General features: G+C 41.7%; 1 protein-coding gene and 1 non-coding gene across 2 annotated transcripts; both read left to right on the forward strand.

Moving 5' to 3' along the window:
- Positions 1-69: 69 nt before the first annotated feature.
- Positions 70-20,458, forward strand: LOC109910212 (metal regulatory transcription factor 1). The gene is made up of 11 exons (XM_020509351.2): positions 70-236; positions 2,825-3,382; positions 6,496-6,734; positions 10,009-10,140; positions 10,537-10,610; positions 10,932-11,068; positions 11,515-11,592; positions 11,802-11,904; positions 11,994-12,646; positions 12,743-12,809; positions 14,331-20,458. Exons 2-11 carry the CDS (start codon positions 2,891-2,893, stop codon positions 14,864-14,866), a joined length of 2,511 nt encoding a protein of 836 aa, XP_020364940.1. The 5' UTR covers positions 70-236; positions 2,825-2,890; the 3' UTR covers positions 14,867-20,458.
- LOC116356882 (U7 small nuclear RNA) lies at positions 13,510-13,562 on the forward strand. The gene has a single exon (XR_004205180.1). It is a non-coding gene; the product is annotated as a U7 small nuclear RNA (small nuclear RNA).
- Positions 20,459-20,877: the final 419 nt, after the last annotated feature.

Genomic DNA, 20,877 nt, shown 5'->3' on the forward strand with positions numbered 1-20,877 from the left:
TCAAATGATTGCTTTAGTAGCTTTGCATTATTTTAAATCTAAGATTTCATTTCAGTAGTTTCGATTTCATTATAGGGGGACTAGTGTATCTGGGAGGGGTATATTTCCCAGAATACAACACGAGGGGAGGCTGTAATATGACGTTTCTATTTAATCATGGTACCATTAGGGAGGAGATGGGAAGAAAGTGCTAAGCTACCCGAAACATAAACCAAGTCGGCATTTGCGCTGCACCGGTAAATGTTTTCTGTGTTGCATATGTGTTTCTAGTGGAGCCCTGAAAATTGACAAAGTAAAAGTTATCTGCTTCGACGCGAGATTTAGCGATAGACAGCCAATCAAACTAACGTTAGCTGGCTAGCTAGCACTACGTTAGTTCACAGATTTTTTGCTAACGGTAACGTTGCCTAACTTGTTAGCTAGTAACGTTCGATATCTAAGCATAACATACCCTGCTTGTTGTTTTACTCTGCATGCTTAGCTGCTTATCATGCACTTGTTCATTGGTATTATAGCTAGTCTGAAACGTTGATTAACGTTAGCTAGATTGACATTATTTCCAACGAACACAATCGTTAAAGCCAACGTTACGTTAGCTTTACGTTAGCAAAGTAGCATTGTCAACAAACAGAAAATAGCTGTCACGTTTCCATTTGAGTTAAACACTTTACATAGCATGTTAACTAGCGAGACATTTACATGTTAACGTTGGCAAACTAGCTAAGTTAATTGAACTGTCATGTCGATCGAAGTCAAATAGCTAACTATTGATATATTTTTTTAGCTAATGTTATCTAGTTATTACGAACGTTATCAGGATGGAAGTTGGTTGTCCTTGCAACGCTAAAGTTAGCTGCCCAACGAACGTTAGCTACCTAGCCAAATAATTACAACTATTCACAACGTGCTAGGTACTAGTGATGCCGTCGCGCTGTATGGAGCCTTTAGTCAAAAGGCGAAATCACAGATGAGTGTGACATGTCATCTTTAGATTGTCTCCTGAAAGTGTTTGTAAATATCGTTGGTGTAATACATACTGTCCATGATAAATCAACTTTGGCTGGCACCACTGTGCTGTCATACGAAATCAGGAAGTTCTAGAACTCCATGTGTGGCGAGATGGTTAGTGCCATACAGAACATTCAAATGAAACCAAATCAAATGTTATTTGTCACATGCTTTGTAAGCAACAGGCAGACTAACTGTGAAATGCTTACTTTACGACCCTTTCCAACAATGCAGAGAATAAAAGATAGAACAATAACACTAGGAATAAATACACAATGAGTAACTTTTCTATATACACAGGGTACCAGTACCGAGGCTGTGTACATATAGGCTCCCTATGTATATATGGGCTCATGAGCAGTCTAAGGCACTGTATCTCAGTGCAAGAGGCATCACTGCAGTCCCTGGTTCGAATCCAGGCTGCATCACATCTGGCCATGATTGGGAGTCCCATAGAGCGGCGCACAATTGGCCCGGCTTTGGCTGGGGTAGGCCATCATTGTAAATAAGAATTTGTTCTTAACTGATAATATAGGTAGAAATAAAACAAAAAGTGTGAGTGTGTAGGTAGGAATAAAGTGACTAGGCAACAGGAGAGATCATAAACTGTATCAGCAGCTTATGGAATTAGTCAAAATAGTGTAAAAACGGTCAATACAAATACTCTGGGTAGCTATTTGGTAAAATATTTAACTACAGTATTTAGTGGTCTTATAGATTATGGGTAGAAGCTGTTCAGGGTCTTGTTGGTTCCAGACTTTGTTCTTCGGTCCAGATTCTCGTGCGGTAGCAGAGAGAGCAGTCTGTGACTTGGGTGGCTGGAGTCTTTGACAATTTTTAGGGACTTCCTCTGACACCGCCTGGTATAGAGGTCCATTTGGGTGTTATTGGATTTATTTGCTATATGTTAGCCACTGACACATTTTCTACATCGAATTAGTAGCCTTCTGCAGTTGAGCTGGCTCCTCATTGGAAATGGTTCAAATCTACCCATATAACAGTCATACTCAGGCTAATTCATACAACAAATTCCATTTATAGCTACATCAAGACATTCCAATGCATTGTAGAGAATAGATGAGTTTTATCATTTCACTCCAGCATTAGGGAATAGGTATAACCGTCCACCTTTTAGACAAGTGTTTGTTATGGTGCTATGCATGGCATGTTTGAAGATGATGAGTAGCCTACACTATACCACTTTAGTAACCAAACTTTAGGCTATAGATTTGGTGGCTTTTAACTGGTACTGCCAGAGAACTGTTCAGGTATCTTCTCTAGCTGCATTCTCAACAGTTAGGCGTTTGCTTCTAGAGCACGTGTTCCATGCTTGTCTTTGGCATAAAAATAGCTGCTCTGCATTGTCCCACTTTACCTACCTTTTGCAATACTCAACCAAATAACTTTCCAAGTATCTATATTCTGCTCTTGGAAGGTGGAAAAATTATCCTCAAGTGTCAAAGCCTTTTTGTTTTTCCCCTCAAATTTCCTGTTTACAGTATTTTATTTGGAGTCACGTAGGCCTTCCCCTTTTGGCCAAATAGCTACTGCGTTAGTCCAGGTCACTGACTGAAGCTAGGCTCTAGCTACTTTCATTGCAAGGAATCATAATTTGTTATATTCTTTACTTCAATGGCTCTAGACGTAGCAAGCAGAGAGATTGTTTTTGTTAACAGAATTGTTTTGAAATTCAGAACGAGGTATGTCAGCACTCACAGCCCTGCATTTAAAATGAACACTTTGATTTTGAAGGGGCACAGCACAACTCCTAATAGCCACCACCCTCACACTTTCCTGTCTATCCTCTTCTGTGCAGGAACAAGTGAGCACGCTGTCCTCTGTGCACACTCACCCACCAGAGGAGGCCAGCCCAGCCGGGACCATGAGCGAGCGTGGCCCTCGCACGGAGGCCTCCATGTTTTTGCAGGTGGAGGTGGACCGCCTCGAGCGAGATGACAAAGAGGACAACGATGAAGACAAGATGGCGCACTACGACGACGACGACAAAGATGACGACGACCTGATGTCGGCACCCTCGGGCTCCCGCGTCTACGACCGCACTACGGTGCTCATCGAGCAGGACCCCATCCGGCTGGACGAGGAGGGAGAGGAGGACCATGGACACTGCGTCGGGGGGGACCACGACGATGGGGGCACTTTCCTGGTTGATGAGGAGGAGGAGGAGGAAGAGGAGGAAGGCTCTATGACCTTCATGGGTGACCAGGACGGCATGTCGCAGGGATACGTGCATCACACCATCTCGCCCGACCAGATCCAGTTCATCATCAACCCGGGGTCCATGGCCATGCCACGCAACATCGAGGGGGCCACACTCACCCTGCACTCGGAGTGTCCGGAGACCAAGCAAAGAGAGGTATGTTGGCTTACGTGCCCCCTCCCCGCTGAAATGCGTTATGTGACGCTGTGTGGAGGTCATACAGTGTGTTTGAGGGAATCAGTTTGGGCAAGGCGCAGAATCACTAATCTTGATCACATAATGAGTAGTCATTCGGAATGCAAGGTGGTATGTAGATCAGGGATTTTGCACTGCCTGATTTAAATGTACTTGATCTCAACACACAATTAGCCTAGTGTGTTGTGTTAAGTAAAAAATAATAGAGACCCATGTTGAAAGGGAGCGGCGTGAGCAGGGAGAGTAAATTCACTGGGTGAACGAAATGCTTTGATTTGCCTAGTGAGCTACGTTCTCCTCAAGACCTTTCTGCTTCCACATGGTTTCAGTGGTGTAAAAAATATTTTAAGTACTACTTAAGTCGTTTTTTGGGGTATCTGTACGTTATTATTTATATTTTTGACGACTTTTACTTCACTACATTCCTGAAGGAAATAATGTACTTTTTACTCCATACATTTTCCCTGACACTCAAAAGTACTAATTACATTTTGAATGCTTAGCAGGACAGGAAAACGGTCGAATTCACACACTTAAAGAGAAAGTCCCTGGTCATCCCTACTGCATCTGATCTGGCAGACTCACTAAACACAAATGCTTTTTTGTAAATTATGTCTGAGTGTTCCCGTGGTTATCCTTAAATTTAAAAAAAAATAAAAAATCATGATTAATGAGGAATTTGAAGTCATTTTTACTTTTGATACTTAAGTATATTTAAAACCCAAATATAAAGTAGGATTTTACTGGGTGACCTTTACTTGAGTATGACAATTGGTCCTTTTTCCACCACTGTATAGTTTTCTATGAGAAATGTTTAACCCCTCCTCTGCTGTGTACAGTACAGCCCACATAGTAAATGACTCATCTGAAGCTTGTGCAGTGTCATTATTTGTGTTGTACTTTATGATGGCAGGTCTCGTGGCTTCAGACTTTACGGCTAGCTCTTAATCATTGTGTAAGGCACGCTGGTCTGCAAAAGAGTACAATGGAGCTTGTTGGATGGTTGCACCTCTAGGCTATTTCTTCCTAAAATGCAAAGCAGAACCGTAACAACAGGCTAGCTCAGGGTCGCACCAGTGGTCAGTTCAACACTACTCCTAACCAATCACTATGAGGCCCGGCCAAATATTGCACCCTCAATGCAACAAAGTTCCTGTTTGTTACCAGGGTCCCCCTTTGTCACCATGTTGGCCAGTGCCATTAGGGTCTTTGTGTTGAGTGCTCTGCTGGAGCCAGACCACTCCTCCCCCTCCTAGCCTAGCTACTTGCATGATGTCATTGAGGGAGAGAAAATGCATTTTGCTTACTTACAATTGGATTTATGAAATCTCCTCTACAGACTCTGAGCCAAAGATGCAATCACCCCAAACTATTGTTCCTCTCCCAACTCATGATTTGGCATACGTTCATGTTGCTTCTCCAAAATGTGTGTCCTCCTCATTTCCTTTTGACTTTTGTCATAATTGCAGATGTGGATGCCAAACATTGCAGATGTTATTTTCAATGTTTCTCTAGCCTAGGTGTTCTAAATGTCTCAATGCAACACAAAGCAGTCCTTAGCATACCATTTGAGTAGGCCTTGCAGAATTCTTACATACCATTTCAGTAGGCCTTGCAGCATTCTTACATACCATTTCAGTAGGCTTTTCAGCATTCTTACATACCATTTCAGTAGGCTTTGCAGCATCTAGTTCCATTAGACACTCTGTGTAGCCTACTACTGGAGAGCTCTTTCCCCGCTGTGCATGTGGGAGGCGATGGCATGCCAATCTAGTTAACCTGTGTGATTTGAAGTGACGCTGCAGAAGTGGGGGAGTCAGTCGTGAAGCTGTGGGGGTTGAATAACAATACAGTACAGCTGATACGCTGTAGCAGCACTGCAGCCAGGCTCCTCACTGTGGGGTGCATGTTCATGCTTCTTACTTCCCTTCCTTCGCTCTTGTGTTAGAAAAAATATAGATATAATTGCACTCTTTATGCACATTCACAAGACCTTACACACTCATGCACACACTCACACACACACACACTCAATTTGCTCGTTTTCCAACGGACAAGTTCAGGTAATCCTTCCATAATTCAGTCAGTTTTATTCCGTTTGGTCCCTGATGAATATGACCTCCGGCTGGGGGTTCTCCTCCTTAAATATAGGCCAACAGTTGTCTTAGCCATCTCCCGCTGCATTTCTGTTAGGCTCCAGTGATTTGTAGTGTCATGTGGAGACTGCTAGTGGACCAGTTGTCATGGCTGGAATCCATCCTTTTGGAGAAATAATAGAGGACCGCTAGCTCAAAAAAAACAATTTTTTTACTTGAATTGGACAGGCTGCCTCACTATTGTCTAGTAGGGCCTCTCTGTGTGCAATGTGGCTATCCAGGAGTTACGTAAGGGGATGTAAGCCGTTGTTGACTATTTATTAAGGGAAAAGAGTGTTGTTTTTACAAGGTCAGGGCTGGTTGACTTTCTCTTGAAATTTGCGTAACAAAGCGTTTTTATTTTACTTTTACTCCTAGTCCACAACAGTATCAAGGAATTAAGTTATGGGGTATAATGCTAGCTCTGAAAATAGATTTGTTTTGATGGGGGGGGGGGTTAAAGCTTGGATGGGAAGGCTTTGTGTTGTGACAATGTAGGCTAGTGTGTTCTATGGGTATACGAAGGAGGGGAAAGGAGCCGGCTTTATTCTCTCCCCGGGGCCTTTTGTGTGAGAGCTGAACAGAGCCATAAGACAGAAGGACTGCCACGGCCGCTGAATGCAGAGACTGCTGAGTTGAAACACGGTGCACAGCAAAATCAGTCCGATGGAAATGGATGGGGGGGGGTCAAGGCACTGATGTCATGTGCGCTTACCCGCTCATGCACCATGTCATTGTTGCCTGTGTAAACATACCCCGTTTGTTTCTCATCCTATCGCCTCGACTCCTTCTCAACAATATTGGAGGAGGAGTTGGTCCAAGGTCCCCCCCCCTCAGTCCTTATTATCCAAAGTCTTTTGAGAGGCGAGGAGAGATGTCGCAAAGAATCAAGGAAAGATTCATTAAGAAAAAGTAATTGTCGTCTTGTTTGTCACTCAGGTGAAGCGGTACCAGTGTATGTTTGAGGGCTGCACACGGACCTACAGCACGGCGGGCAACCTGCGCACACACCAGAAGACCCACCGGGGCGAGTACACGTTTGTGTGCAACCAGTTGGGCTGCGGCAAGGCCTTCCTCACCTCCTACAGCCTGAAGATCCACGTGCGCGTTCACACTAAGGAGAAGCCATTTGAGTGCGACGTGCAGGGCTGCGAGAAGGCCTTCAACACTCTGTACAGGTGAGGCACGACTAACACAAAGTTTACCAGCTGCATGTCGAAATATTCCCAGACATGCTGACTAATCGGATGGCTATCTATCTACAGGTAACTGCCAAGATAAAGGAAACGCCAACATAAAGTGTCTTAATAGGGTGTTGGGCAACCATGAGCCGCCATAACAGCGTCAGTGCACCTTGGCATAGATTCTACAAGTGTCTGGAACTCTATTGGAGGAATGCAACAGCGTTCTTCCACCAGAAATTCCACCATATTTGGTGTTTTGTTGATGGTGGTGGAAAACTGTCTCAGGCGCCGCTCCAGAATCTATCATATGTGTTCAATTGAGTTGAGAGCTGGTGACTGAGAGACACACACACACACACCCTTTAAGCTCTTTCAAAGTTACTGAGATCTCTTATTGTAGTCATGGTAGCCAAAATAATGGGCAACTGGGTGTTTTTATTTATGGCCCTAAGCATGATGGGATTTTAATTGCTTAATTAACTCAGGAACCACACCTGTGTGGAAGCAATTGCTTTCAGTATACTTTGTTTCCCTGATTTACTCAAGTGTTTCCTTTATTTTGGCAGTTACCTGTATATGTAGGCCTATACTAAAGATGGATAGATAATAGATCAAAGGTAACAGGTAATAAATGACATGTAAAATAGATAATAACTAAGATAATGGATACAATATAAAAAAATATGTAAAGTGACATATCTAGCCTACACTTGGGGCCTAAAATGTCATTTTTGGTCCATCATCCACAGCCACTCAGATTCTTTACCATAAGAAAAAAAAACGCAAAACAACAGATGACCATGCTTGTTAATTTTCTTAAACAAGAAATGTATTAGAAGTAATGTGGTATATTACTCAATTTCATTATTTTATCCAAAATGTTCAGCAGCCTCTTTTAAGGGTGGAAGGTTTACCGTGGTAATGGGGCCACTTGAGTCGTGTCACACGTGTGTCTGTGATTTGGGATCAGACAAGGGCGTCTCGTCTGTATCAGTTGAAGCAGCAGACTCAACTAATGTTGAAAAACAACCGAGCTTGTGAACAAAACAATGTAAATAGCCAATAAACACGAGGACAAAGACTAAATTAGACACATTTTCCATTTTTACCCCCCCGTCCCAGTAAGCAAAATCGTGTAAAAAATATTTTAAAAATGATTTTTCAGACATTGAAGAGACGTTCAAATTAGGTTCTGAATGAAATGTGAAAATATACATATTTTCCGGATGTTGAAATCAGGCAATTTTGGGGGTTTTAATTGAAAGTTGAAAATAAGTCATTTATAGATGTCTATGTTTGGGCCCAAATCAAGGCTGGTTTAGACCTTACAAAATCTGAACCAAACATAGACGGTGTGATGGGAATGAACAGGCAAAATATTTTGCGCCCTGCCTTCAAAAAGTGGCCACTGCTTATCAAAAGGCGCTCACCTAAAAAGCCAATACGCCACTGGTTGAGAGAAATTGTCATTATTTTTGGGCAGAAATAAGTTAGGTTTTATGTTTAGTTGTTGGAGGTGCATATTGGCCAGTTTGGCTCAGAAAATGCCGTCCTCGTCAATCTGCCGCCATAAACGGGAAGCCTAATGAGCGGGCTGGCCGTGTGTTTGCAGTGCCACCAAAAATGAATCTATCAGCGTTCACTCTGTGCGCACAGCTCCCCTGCCAGGCAGTGTTGCTACACGAGGTGGGATATTGGATTAAAACAGCACAAATAATTTGGAAACGCTACTGCAGCATCTTTCTAACCCACAGATGCTCATACTTGACTTTTGACTATTTTTATTTACGAATGTAACGCTCTCACTGTAGAGCCGTGCAAGTTGTTGGTGAAATAGACATTCTTACCTGCCAATCTAAATCTACCTGCATGTGGCAGGTGTTGATTTTATCCCCTGCCTACACCCATTCAGAGGTATTCTTCCATAGTAGATTAGCAAACAATGTGTAGGTTTTAGGACTGTGACACTCATGGTGTTTTGGTTGACTGTTATTGGTCAACTAATTAATCGATGTCACGGTAATAACTGTTCTAATAGCAAAACTTTTCCCATCTTCAGTCAGCCGTTAGTTCCACAAAAAAAACGGCCTATTTTTATGACGGTCTTCGTCCATAACTGTCAATTACTTCATTTCTTTCTTCATTCAGTCTGAGATTGCATAAATAAGGATGTATCAAAAAAGAGGATGTGCTTGCTTTTCTTATCTACAGCACAGTTTGTCTGTAGGCCCAAGCATTTTGTCAGTCCAAGTACTGAACAGTGCTTTTATGCATTGTTGGGTGTTCTAGCCTAATATCAAATCAAAGTCCAATTTTATTAGTCACATGAGCTGAATACGACAGGTGTAGGTAGACCTTACAGTGATATGGACTTTGTTTTATCTCCCAATTTAGTTTTCTAATTTGACTGAGTTCTTGATTTTGTAGTGTCTGCTGCATTTAGCTTCTTCGGTTTCACACTCAATGAAGGCATTATAAATGGAGGCCCTCAGCCAGGCCAGTAGTAGGCTAGTCAGCCAGTGGCTCCAGTGTTGACATTGAACCGAAGGCCACTGAGACAGGAGGTAGTGGAAGCGTGCCACCATCGACTCCCCTGTCAGGGTCCATTCATCAGCACAGCCAAACCAATGTGTAGTTTCCCCCTAATTTTGGTTTTCCATTGCTTCCCCAAATCAACATGACCCTGGATTGTGTCCTTAAAGTTTTTAAAGCAAGATTAGGTTGTTACTTTCTCTGGAGTGCTACCTAATCTTCCAGGCCCAAGTGTTTGCACGTTAAGTCTGCTGTGTTCTAATGTTTTTGGAATGTTTATTTAATTCAAGACGGTGAGAACATTTTCAGCAGCTCAATATTTTTGCTCTTATTAACAGAGCCACGTTTCCACTTGGAAGTAGGCCTACCATTTTAAATGTCAATTATTATATTTGTAGTAAAGGAATAAAATTCGATGAGAGGAGCGCACCATTTTTTTTACCCTTAAGTTTTTGATTTTATACTGTAACTATCCGGTCCGGACCACTGCTTCCTGCTTCTCGATTGGCTCTCGTTCACTGAGGTTGAAAACATAAACAATAGTACACAACTTCACGTCCGTGCAACTTTTTTTTGGGGGGGGGGGGTTATGACATGGTTAGAGAGCAGTAATAAGCTATCTCTAAGACATGCTTTTCAAAAACTACAAGGAAATTGAATTTATCCCCCAAATGTTACACGTGGCTCCTTTTTAAATCTTCCCCGGTGGTTGATTGTAATTATCTCCTCTCGGCAGACTGAAAGCGCACCAGAGACTGCACACGGGGAAGACGTTCAACTGCGAATCGGAGGGATGCACAAAGTACTTTACCACACTCAGTGACCTGAGGAAGCACATTCGCACTCATACAGGGGAGAAACCATTCCGGTGAGTTCTCCCGACTCCACGCACCCACTGTGGTTCATGTTTCACAAGGGGAGGAAGACCGCTGCCTTGGATATAAAGCAAGGACATTATCTGGTCATGTTTGAATGAGGATGCCTTTTTCTTGATATGAGATCTTCTATGCATATAAACAAATGTGGGAAAATACACATTGAGGGGATTATATCTTTCATCTGTTCTGATTAGTTAGATAAATGGTTTTGTATTTGAAGAACGGTGAGGGGCATGACACTGTTTGTGGCACACCAACATTTTTATGCACCGGCTTTTCTAATTTCCGCATTTTTAAGTTATTCTTCGTCAGCTTAATCTCCACATGTTTTTCTCTATTGCTGTTTGGCTAACATTGACCGATCATTTGTGTGATCTTCCCTCTAGGTGTGACCATGATGGTTGCGGCAAGGCGTTTGCTGCCAGCCATCACCTAAAGACGCACGTGCGGACACACACAGGTACGCTTCACTACTTCTTCTGTTTGGAAAATAAATTCTCAGTCATATCTCAGAATGACAGTCAACCAATCAGTAATCCACATTCCACACCTCAGAGACAGAGAGTAGCACTCAATATCTCAACATTTTTCAATATTTTATATTAGGAAATGATAGCGTTTGATTTAACATTACTTTAACATTACTTTTTGATAGTAATTTCCCTTGGCATACGGTGAAGGTGACCCTCTTCCTTCCTCCTTTCTCTCTCATCTCGCTCCCCCGCCCTTCCCCCTCGTCTCGCTCCCCCCGCCCTTCCCCCTCCATCCTTCCTTCCCTTAGGGGAGAAGCCTTTCAATTGTCCCAGCAACGGCTGTGAGAAAGCATTCAGCAGCCAGTACAGTTTGAAGAGTCACGTCAGGGGCCATGGGGACAAGGGCCAGCCCTTCAGTGTCACCCTCACTCACCCCCTGTCCGAGGTGAGCCATACATAAATCAAAACATCTATTTCAGACAGATCATGTGTGGCTCATTTTTGGTAAGAGCATGGCGCTAGCAACGTCATAGCCGTGGGTTTGATTCCCTCTACGGGCCTCTATGAACCTACTGTTTGATAAAAGTGGCTGAATAGAGTGTATTGTTACTGTTATTAACATGGATTAGCCATGGATTAGTCATTTTAAGATATCCAGTTGTTTGTTTTCATGGGTAAACTCATTTATTTGTACCTATAACATTGTGCCTGCTATCAGTACAGTCTGTTTTGAGTGTTTTTATGATCTACATTCTATCCTAATGCATCTTTATGACTTTAGACGGCTTTTGCTCAATAAAGGAAGGCTTCTTGGCTTCTCCAATATCTCGTTCTGTTAATGTTTCTAGGCAGTGGAAAATGTAATTTGGGCCTATTCCTCTCTAATTACAGGATGCAAATCATTCACTGTGCCTCAGTGACTTGAGCCTCATCTCGACTGACTCTGAGCTCAGAGAAAACATCCACAATGTGAGTGTGCGCGCACTATTTCATCAGACCTTATTTGACTTTATAGGTCCTTCTGCTTTTGTCCATGTATGAATAATTTATTTTGTGGTGGGTTACCATGACAGCAAAAACAACCATATTTGTTTTGTTTCTGTATAAAGGATCAATAAAGATTTATTGTAAGACAGACATGTATTATCGTGTAATGCTTTGTTACATCTGTGTTACAGTCTCAGCACTTGGACTTGAACAATGTTACCCCCGTGAGGATCTTCGAGCTCATGTTCCAGAGTCCGGAGAACAGTGTCAGTCAAGACGATGCACATCCTCACGGCAAGTACCCATCACAATCTATAAACTGTAACTCGGGTTGATTTCAGTGCATTTTCAGGCTAACTTTTAATATATTTAATATTTTTCAGAGAGCCTTGTCGAAGCTTTTGGCCAGGAGACTGGTCAGTCCACCATGGGCGATGGATCCACCCCCATCTCCTTCTCATTCTCCCTTGTCCCTTCCTCCTCATCGTCCTGTTCCCACCCACACTATCACCCTCACTACAACACCACCTCCACCACTGTCCTGGAGGCTTCCTCCCAGCTCCCTCTTAGCCAAACCCCCTCTTCCCAACCGCCAGCATCTCCTGCCACCATTAGTAATGTTACCGCAATCAGCTCCACCCAGCCCCTTGCCACCTTCGTACCCTTACCCACTGCCATGCAGACACCAGATATGCCTGCCCCCAATGTGGCGCTGCCCGTCCAGACCACTCCAATAGTGCCCTCTGCTGCGCCAGTATTGGTGCCAGGCCTAGCCCTCGCCAACGCGGCTCTGGGCACTGTAGTTGCTGCCACCCCCACAGAGACTGTGCCGCTGCAGGCCGTGGTTCACACACACACCGTGCCTTTGGCCAGCAACACCAACCCTGCCCTGGCTCCCCCAGCCTCTGCCCCCACCATCGCCCCAAGTCACAGCCACACCCAGAGCCTGCTGCAGCCCAGCATCGTCATGTCCGACCAGAACCTGCAGTGGATCCTTAACACCGCTGCCAACAGCCAACAGAACCCAGAGCAAGCGGTAAGAGTGCCGGTTTGACATGCCGGTTAACATTGAATTGATAGTTTGGTTGGGTGCTGATGCATTTGTGTGGACATCAATGTTGTTTGTTTCCAGCCACACGGAGGTCCAAAAGTGGAGAAGGTCTTCTTTACCACAGCCATACCAGTAGGAGGCAATTCAGGTGAGATTTGTCCCCTACCTTTACCAGTGTGATTATTAACAGCAATAATGCTGCACTGACGCACATTAATAAATACTATAGTATACTGTAGAATAATATACTACACACTGTCGTATCCCTTGATCATGTACAGTACTCACTATTTATTTTTTTCACCTTTATTTAACCAGGTAGGCAAGTTGAGAACAAGTTCTCATTTACAATTGCGACCTGGCCAAGATAATGCAAAGCAGTTCGACACATACAACGACACAGAGTTACACATGGAGTAAAACAAACATACAGTCAATAACACAGTAGAAACAAGTCTATATACGATGTGAGCAAATGAGGTGAGATAAGGGAGGTAAAGGCAAAAAAAAAGGCCATGGTAGCGAAGTAAACACAATATAGCAAGTAAAACACTGGAATGGTAGATTTGCGGTGGAAGAATGGGAAAGTAGAAATAAAAATAATGTCACTATCATTTTGTAGTATATGGTAAAACACTAATGTCTGCAAAAACACTAGTTTTTAACTATAGCAATACTGCTGTATTTAATGTGCATATAGTCTGCCCATTCCCCTTCCCCATATCCCAATTTGTGCCACCCATAAGTGAGAAACCTACAAATATTGTGTTCCCTTCAGGTTTTAGAAAAGAGTAGAAGCTCTGAACTATTTGTTCAGACCATGGTCCTACCTACCTACAGGTTATGGAAAATGTGCTCTTTTAGTATTTGTCCAGTAGGTTTCCTCAAGGAGAAAGCTCCCACTTTATGTAAATACTACAGTATACTAATCATGTCCGCACAACAACAAAAAACACTACAGTGAATACTACAAATTCAGCGAAAACATTATCGTAAATACTATAGTATGTATACCATATTATAAACTGATTTGACAGAAAGACCGTATACCACGGCTATGACAACACATTTATTTTTACTGTTCCAATTATGTTGGTAACCAGTTTATAATAGCAATAAGGCACCTCGGAGGTTTGTGGTATATGGCCAATATACCACGGCTAAGGGCTGTGTCCAGGCACTCCACGTTGCATCATGCATAATAACAGCCCTTAGCTGTGGTTTCTTGGCCATATACCACACCTCCTCTGGCTTTATTGCTTAAGTATACTACAGAATTATGTAGTAAGTACTGTAGTATTTTTTTCATGTGGGGTAGCCTACCAATGTTTAATGAATCAGGATATTTAAAAAGCAAACTCGTCCATCATTTAGAAAAGTCATCCATGTTGAATGTATTTACATGGCACAAATTCATTTTATGTCCCCTAGTAGCATTTGAATTAAATTTGAATTACAAAGGATTGGATGTAATTATTGGACAGCTGGCTTGGTCTGTAGTTGTGCTATAGCTCCTGTTTGTGTTCATTAGGGTACATTGTATTTCAAAGTGTTGTACAAAAGAAAACGAAAACGGGCGTTTCTTATTGAAGAGTTCACTGGGTTTTGGACCGTTTTCTTCTGTTTCGTGCCTAATGAAATGCAACCCTTGTTTTGTAATGTGTTACAGGCAACTCTGTCCAGCAGATCGGCCTCAGCCTGCCCGTCATCATCATCAAACAGGAGGAGTCCTGCCAGTGCCAGTGTGCCTGCAGGGACTCTTCTAAAGACAAGCTCTCGAACAAGAGCAGCAACGCCTCGGCAGCACCACAACAACAGCCCACAGTGCTCCCCGCTCCTCTACCACCCTCCGCTCCCGTGGCACTGCCCTTTTCCCCCGTACTCCCCCCGGCACCCTCTTCCCCCTTGTGCTGCCTCCCACCGCTCACCTCGGAAGTGAACGAGTCCCCTCCTCTTCCCCAAACAGGAGCGGTACTAGGACCGGGTAGCCCCTCGACCTCTGTACAGACGTTCCCCCCAGGGGTGACCACGGCGACCACCAACCCCCCTCCTATCACGTCCATAGTGGCCAAACCATCCGTGTCGGAATTCCTGTCCCTGCAGAGCCCCGAGAGCACGGCCAACATCGAGGCTCTGCTACTGGTGACCAGCAATGATGACTTCACTCTGGCCACCGCTGGCACTAGCACCACCACCAACCCCTAGTGGACACTCAGGCTTCGTCCCTATTCTCCACTCTTCTCTTGCATACTCCCAGTCATGGATTTAAAAGCATTTTTGTGTAAGTGTTGGGCAGAGGGAGTTTCTACCATTGTTAAATTAAAGGGAGTGTGCATATGCACATATTAGGAGAGGATATAGAATCAGGACGCAGCCGTACTAGCCGATTTACCCACTACGCATCCGCTTTTCAAGTATTGTAAGTGAAACTTAATGAGGGGGCTTATTTTGAAAAAGCAGCTAAATGCATGCCAGTCAAGAAAAGTGTTCTTAATTAGCTGGTTCTCCATCAAACAAGACAAGGTCCTAAGCACTGATCATTTGAAAGGCCCGAGGAACTATTGTGTGCTTCTAATATGGCGTGAAGCTGATTCCTGAGAGCAACAAAACATTGTCTATATCCATGTACTGTACAATAGTTCTTAACTGTAACTATTATGATTAGTTGGTAAGTGATTGACCAGAATGCACTGCATGTGAAGTGAATTGGAATTTCATCAACTATATTTCCTACAAGGAATTAGTGTTGCCATTCCCTTAAAAGCAATGTCTTGCTAATGCCATAATGTGAAGAGTAATTTCCAGTGTTTTACCTAAATTAGCTAGTGTAGTCCAGATCATTGTTTTGTCTTTTGTCTCACTTTGTTTGTTTTTGTCTTTCTTTACAGGCATATTTACTAATTGAAAAAGATATTGCCTGTGACGCAATTTGCTTGCCTTTTAAATATAATTTAGAAGTAAATGCATTAGTAATAAGCCTATAACTTAATATTTAATTTGTCAATAATATTTTATTTATTGGAGAGAAAAAAAATCTAAATCTCTGACCTTAGACTGTCATCAAGTCACAGCTTATTCATCATCATTGTAATCATTGTTAATTTATTCCACTTTTCTCCCAAGGTTTCTTTTTTAGTCCCCCCCCCTGTTACTGATTTTTGTTTTATGGAGCCCCTCTCAGTCTGTTTCAGAAAGCTGTTTCAACACAACGCAATTAATTGTATATCAAGGTTGTCAAAAGTCCTAAATTGAGTTTTGGTCAGCAAAACCTCTTCACAATGAAATCATGAATCAAGTATGAAAATAATTGCTCACGACACTGTTTCTCTATGAATTATGACGCACTCAGGGATGCATCATGGCATATCTCATTTATACAGCTTGAGATTTTCCTTTATTTAATAAGAGATTGTCCATTTTGACATTTTAGAAGGAAACTGCCCGGATGCCCATCGATTGTAGTAGCCCCCTTTTTCGGCTGCACTCTCCCCTCTTTGTGCACCGTCTAATATGACTAGTTATCTGCGTTATTACTATGACTATTTAAATACCACTGCTGTCAGAAGGGGTTTCTGAAGGGCGTTGATGATGGTGTAAATACATTACATTTAAATATATGAACACTTATTCCTTCAGATTGTTTAAGAATGTATTTGTTTTGTATATACATTTTGAATATGTAGACTTGAACCTTGGAGACTAAAGACAATACCCCCCTGCGCTGCCCTTTGTCTTTGCATTCTGCCCCCATGCAGATGCTCTCACATCTTATGCAGAAGAGTTTAAAATGAAGCCTAATAATGGTTAGTTTTAGGGCCACTGGCTACTGTGCAGTCAACATAGTATTTATTTTCAAATGCAAGTGTAAGTAACTTAGAGTATATGACAATATTGTTTCACATGGGACATAATGCAATGATTATTAACAAAAAAAAAAATAATTGGAGAGAAGGCATTATGCCCAAATATCATGTGTAGAGCAACCTTGCCTTACTACAGGATATCTCACTTGCTGTGGCTTACTGAGCAGTCTCCTTGTCTTGTCAATCTTTGCCTATGGCTTGATTTGGACACGCTGCTTGATCACGTTCTCCTGTTTATCTAGTCTTGTTCAATGCCTTTTAGCAGCTGTCTACAAGTGGACAAAATTACATTGAAAAGAAATGCTTAATTTTTTTGATTGAAGATTTAACAGATAAATGTGCCAACAAATCAAATGATCCCAATTATTATTTTTATGTAATTTATTTGTGAAGATGTTACTGCAGAAATATACTGTAGATTGAAATTGTTTCTCTTGATTCTTTGTAGTACTGTATTGGAGACAACTTATTAATACTTTATTTTACAGATCACTACATCAATGTTGTAGTTGGAAATTAGAATTACATCAACATTTTAATTGCTACTTCACAGGCATTGATTGACAGCAGCTATCATGATCTATTATTTAGCATGTAAAGGGTGACCGAGATCCAACCTAGGCGTCATCATGTATCATAGGATAACAGAGCACGCAGGAAATCTTTATCTGGCAGACCTGAGTAGGAGAAATGTGTAAACTAACATGGGCTTTGCCCTTTTCCTGTTTTGAGATTTAACTGATACCAAAACTTGATGATAACCTGGAATATTGATTAATGTAGTTAGCACTTAAAATTGGGTCCACTAGATTGTGAATTGTGATTTGAGATTGTGGGGCGGCAGGGTAGCCTAGTGGTTAGAGCGTTGGACTAGTAACTGAAAGGTTGCAAGTTCAAATCCCCATGCTGACAAGGTACAAATCTGTCGTTCTGCCCCTGAACAGGCAGTTAACCCACTGTTCCTAGGCCGTCATTGGAAATAAGAATTTGTTCTTAACTGACTTGCCTAGTTAAATAAAGGTAAAATTAAAAATTATTAAATAATTAGTTTCTTATTGATATTTATACTAAATACAAATATTAACGCAACCATTTTTAAAAGATTTTACAGAGTTAGTTCAGAAAAGGAAATCAGTAAATTTGAAATATATTCATTAGGCCCTAATGTTTGGATTTCACATGGGTGGGCCTGGGCCCACCCACTGGGGAGCCAGGCCCAGCCAATCAGAATGAGTTTTTCCCAACAAAAGGGTTTTATTACAGATCTAAATAATCATCAGCTGTCTCGGTGGCTGGTCTCCGTCAATCCCACAGGTGAAGAAGTTGGATGTGGAGGTCCTGGGCTGGCGTAGTAACACGTGCTTGGACGTATTGCCAAATTCTCTAAAACGATGGATGTGGCTTATGGTAGAGAAATGAACATTCAATTCTCTGGCAACAGCTCTGGTGGCCATTTCTGCAGTCAGCATGCCAATTGTGCGCTCTCTCAAAACTTGACATCTGTGGCATTGTGTGCCCAGCATAAGGTGCACCTGTGTAATGAGCATGCTTTTAGTCAGCTTCTTGATATGCCACACCTGTCAGGTGTATGGATTGACTTGGCAAAGGAGAAATGCCCACGAACAGGGATGTAAACAAATTTATGCACAAAATTAGAGAGAAACATTTTGGGAGTATGGAACATTTCTTGGATCTTATTTATTTTCATGAAACATGGGACCAACACTTTACATGTTGCATTAATATTTTTGTTCAGTATAGGTATTCCCCCTGACAATGCTGGTCAATAACTAAATGTATTGTAAATATGAATCCTGACCCACCCTCTTACTGCCCTCAACATGTTCACCTCCAATTCGATGCATACCTTTTTAAAGAAAATATCTATGCAATGATTTGACTGCAGTTTTCCTTAAAGTACAAAATGCAAAAAAAAAAACTTACCAACCTTTTACGTCAATGTCTTGGTCCAAGTAATTCTGTTAAATCAATATTCAGGTTTGCTAATGTCAACTTTGAAGGCTCAACTTTCTCATTTGTGAAGCTCCATGTACGTAACCATTTTTGCTCACCAATCTTTCAGTATTCAACTTAGCGGTATGACCAACTTAGCATCCTATTTTGATCACCATGATCATCCATTTTATGTGAAGGTCCAATTTATTATGTGTGATGTATCATGTTTGAGGTGGGGCTGTGAGCCTGGGCATTGAAATGTTTTTTTATTTTTTATTATTACCCCCATTGCTTTCCATTGAATTGTCTCTTTTTAATTTTTTTATTTTAATATTTTTTACATGTACTTGTTTTGCCTCCCATGTGAGTTACCTGGTTAAACACTAACTGGATTTGCTTCGGGAAAAAATTACTACAATATGATTCTGTTGTAAGAATTATTTGTGTCAAATGTTGTACGCTGCATCTTTTTTTAAGTTTTGGGTGAAAGACAATCATATTTTCTTGTGTTCTCATACTGTATGTGCTGTTTTTGCTCAAGTCATCTCAATTAACTTTACGTTAATCTGTAAGGGTGATACAAATTTGGACCCGATTTGTTAGACCCATTGTTAGAATTGAAAGTGCTGGTTCTACCTTTGCTAGAAGATACTGACCCTACTGTTAAGCTTGTTTACACTGAGCTGCACTAGACTCAAAATGCAATCATGATTACATTAAGGCACTGGAGCCAGCACAAGATATGGGTGGGAAAACATACCTCAATGCAGGGATGGGATTTGCCACTGTACTCCAAAAAACTGCCCTTTTCATCCTCATGCTAGCTAGCAGTAGCCACAGCAGCCATTGTGGAATGGCACAGATACCCACTAGTTACCACAACCACAAATTGGGTGTATTGTAAAACGTCATGAAAACAAGCTTTCTTACTGTAAAGAAAGGTTTAGGCATAAGATTAGCATTGCGGTTAAGTTTAGGTTTAAAATTTCATTTTGGGGAGAGAAATGGAAGAAATAGGTGGGGTTTATGACTGAATTCATGAAAACAAAAAATGTGATTTTCTTAATTTAAGGTAGCAGTGTGATTAGGTTTAAAATCACAGTTTGAGAAGAGAAAGGGCAGGGTCTATGTCTGTAGTAGCTAGTAATGACCAAGGGCACGTCACATTGAACAAAAAAAAGCTAGCTGATTGGCTGACTGCCATTCCAAAATGGCTATGGGGAATACTGCTAGCTAGCAGGAGCACAAAAATTATAAAACTAGCAATATATCAATCTTCTCTGTGGATCTGTGTAAAGATAAAATTGAGTACAGTAGAATATCCCAGAGGTACGTTTTCCGACACTTACCTCGCACGAGCTCCGCAGTGGCCAGAGCAGCAGGTAGCCTAGCGGTTAAGAGTGTTGGGCCAGTAATCGAAAGGTCGCTGAATCGAACCCCAAGCCAACCAGGTGAAAAATCTGTCTGTGCCAATGAGCAAGGCACTTAGCCCTAATTGCTCTGGATAAGAGTGTTTACTACATTACTAAAACGTAAATGTAACCATGGTTCTGACCCCAGTAGAGCTGTTTAAACAAGGGTTGAGTCTGTCATGTTCAGCCTTTATGGAATAGATTTTACTTAACCTTTAGGTTAAATTGTCAGGCGAATAACAGCTCAAATGGGGATTTATTTTGTAGCCAATGGTCAGATGCTTAGAATGGTGAGTTCATAGGTGCAAAACACTGGCGGAGGTTTTGAAAAAGTAGTTTGTATTTTGGAATTCTGTTCATAGTTAAGTACACATGATTATTTGAGCACTCAATATGTAAAATGAGGGTGAAACTTAATAATCCGGAGGAATGTCTTCAACACCCAAAGAGTGAGAAGTTGTGAAGGATTTCTATTTTTAAAAGAATGTATCATGTGAAATTGGTTTGCTTACCCTTGTTTTGTATGAAGTAGTATTGTATAATAAAGCAAGTACTTTTTGAATTGAGAGCAATATAATACTTATGAAATCTTATCGAACGCGTCTCCAATTTTTGCCCAAGCAAAAAAAGTTAGATAATCCATGATACTTTTTATTGACATACAAAATTATTCACATTTCCACCATGAGTAAAATCAGTCACTTCGGAGCAGGGAATGATCCATCGCTAAGGTTCTTCTCCTGTGGAGTTCAGAGAGATACTTCGGTTTGGTGGTTGACACATTTTTCAGAGTTTGAAGCATGGAGAAACATACCCTTAAAATACCCCGCAGGCCCATCAGGTCCTTCAGAACTGTGTTGCAAAGATCCATCTGTTACTTCAGGGAGACCAACTGGTCTTGGAGGTCTTCAAGTAACTGTGCTGACCAAAACAAGGAGTTTACGTTTAGGTAATAAAATGAAGTTAAGTCACCCTACTAACCAGA

The sequence above is a fragment of the Oncorhynchus kisutch genome, linkage group LG2 (assembly GCF_002021735.2).
Source record: "Oncorhynchus kisutch isolate 150728-3 linkage group LG2, Okis_V2, whole genome shotgun sequence".
Classification (NCBI taxonomy): Eukaryota; Metazoa; Chordata; class Actinopteri; order Salmoniformes; family Salmonidae; genus Oncorhynchus; species Oncorhynchus kisutch.

Coding starts and splice junctions, on each gene's coding strand:
- LOC109910212 (XM_020509351.2), top strand. CDS start 2,891: ATGAGCGAGCGTGGCCCTCGCACGGAGGCCTCCATGTTTTTGCAGGTG. Junction 11,069..11,514: donor TCACTCACCCCCTGTCCGAG/GTGAGCCATACA, acceptor CTCTAATTACAG/GATGCAAATCATTCACTGTG. Junction 12,810..14,330: donor ACCAGTAGGAGGCAATTCAG/GTGAGATTTGTC, acceptor AATGTGTTACAG/GCAACTCTGTCCAGCAGATC.